The sequence below is a fragment of the Egretta garzetta genome, unplaced genomic scaffold (assembly GCF_000687185.1).
Source record: "Egretta garzetta isolate BGI_Z169 unplaced genomic scaffold, ASM68718v1 scaffold704, whole genome shotgun sequence".
NCBI classification, from domain to species: domain Eukaryota; kingdom Metazoa; phylum Chordata; class Aves; order Pelecaniformes; family Ardeidae; genus Egretta; species Egretta garzetta.
In genome coordinates, this window is record NW_009259504.1 from 34,100 (window position 1) to 34,737 (window position 638).

Genomic DNA, 638 nt, shown 5'->3' on the forward strand with positions numbered 1-638 from the left:
CCCTCACGTTTCCCCCCTCGTGGTCACTGCGGGGGCGAGAAGGCACATCAGGTCTTTCCCATCCCCACCGAGGTCCCCCATGGCATTTTGGGGGGCCATGATGTTCCCAGCCTGGTAGGGCCCTGCCCTGGGGCCACCCATGGTCCCAGGCCATGTGCCCGGTGCCACCCCCAGCACAGCCCGGGCACATCCCAGGACCCAGCCCCCCATCCCTGCCCGGGGCCGAGTCACCATCTGGTCTGGCGCCGGCTGCTCCTCCCAGTCCCGTACCGGTGGATGGTGAGGTAGAGCCGCATCAGCTCGATGAACTGGGGGTCGGTGTAGCCCAGCATGTTGGTGAAGTTGTGGGACCAGTCGAGGTTGGGGTCGATGGCCCCGATGCTGCTGCCCTCGCGGTACAGGTTGCGGTAGATCTTTGCGGCAACGCAAGGCAGCTTGGCGATCAGGTCCATGGCGTCCTCGTAGACAAACTGGGACAGGCAGGGGAAGACGGGGCAGCTGCCCTCTGTGGGGGGGCAGAAGCCCCAGACCCCCCACACCCAAACCTGTGCCCATGCCCCAGCCCAAGGTCAGAGCTGGGGTGGCTGAGCCCCCTCACGCTGCACCGGGGCGCCCGGCCCCCCCGCACCTCCCAGTAC

At 67.7% G+C, this 638-nt stretch overlaps 1 protein-coding gene across 1 annotated transcript in view; it reads right to left on the minus strand.

The window, feature by feature from the left end:
- Positions 1-638, minus strand: part of CS (citrate synthase) — a 6,963-nt gene that overhangs the window by 955 nt on the left and 5,370 nt on the right. The window contains exons 6-8 of the mRNA XM_035893008.1: positions 629-638; positions 271-470; positions 8-26 (exon numbers count right to left, since the gene is read on the minus strand). Of these exons, the coding sequence (XP_035748901.1) occupies positions 8-26; positions 271-470; positions 629-638 (229 nt within the window). The remainder of the gene's footprint in view (positions 1-7; positions 27-270; positions 471-628) is intronic.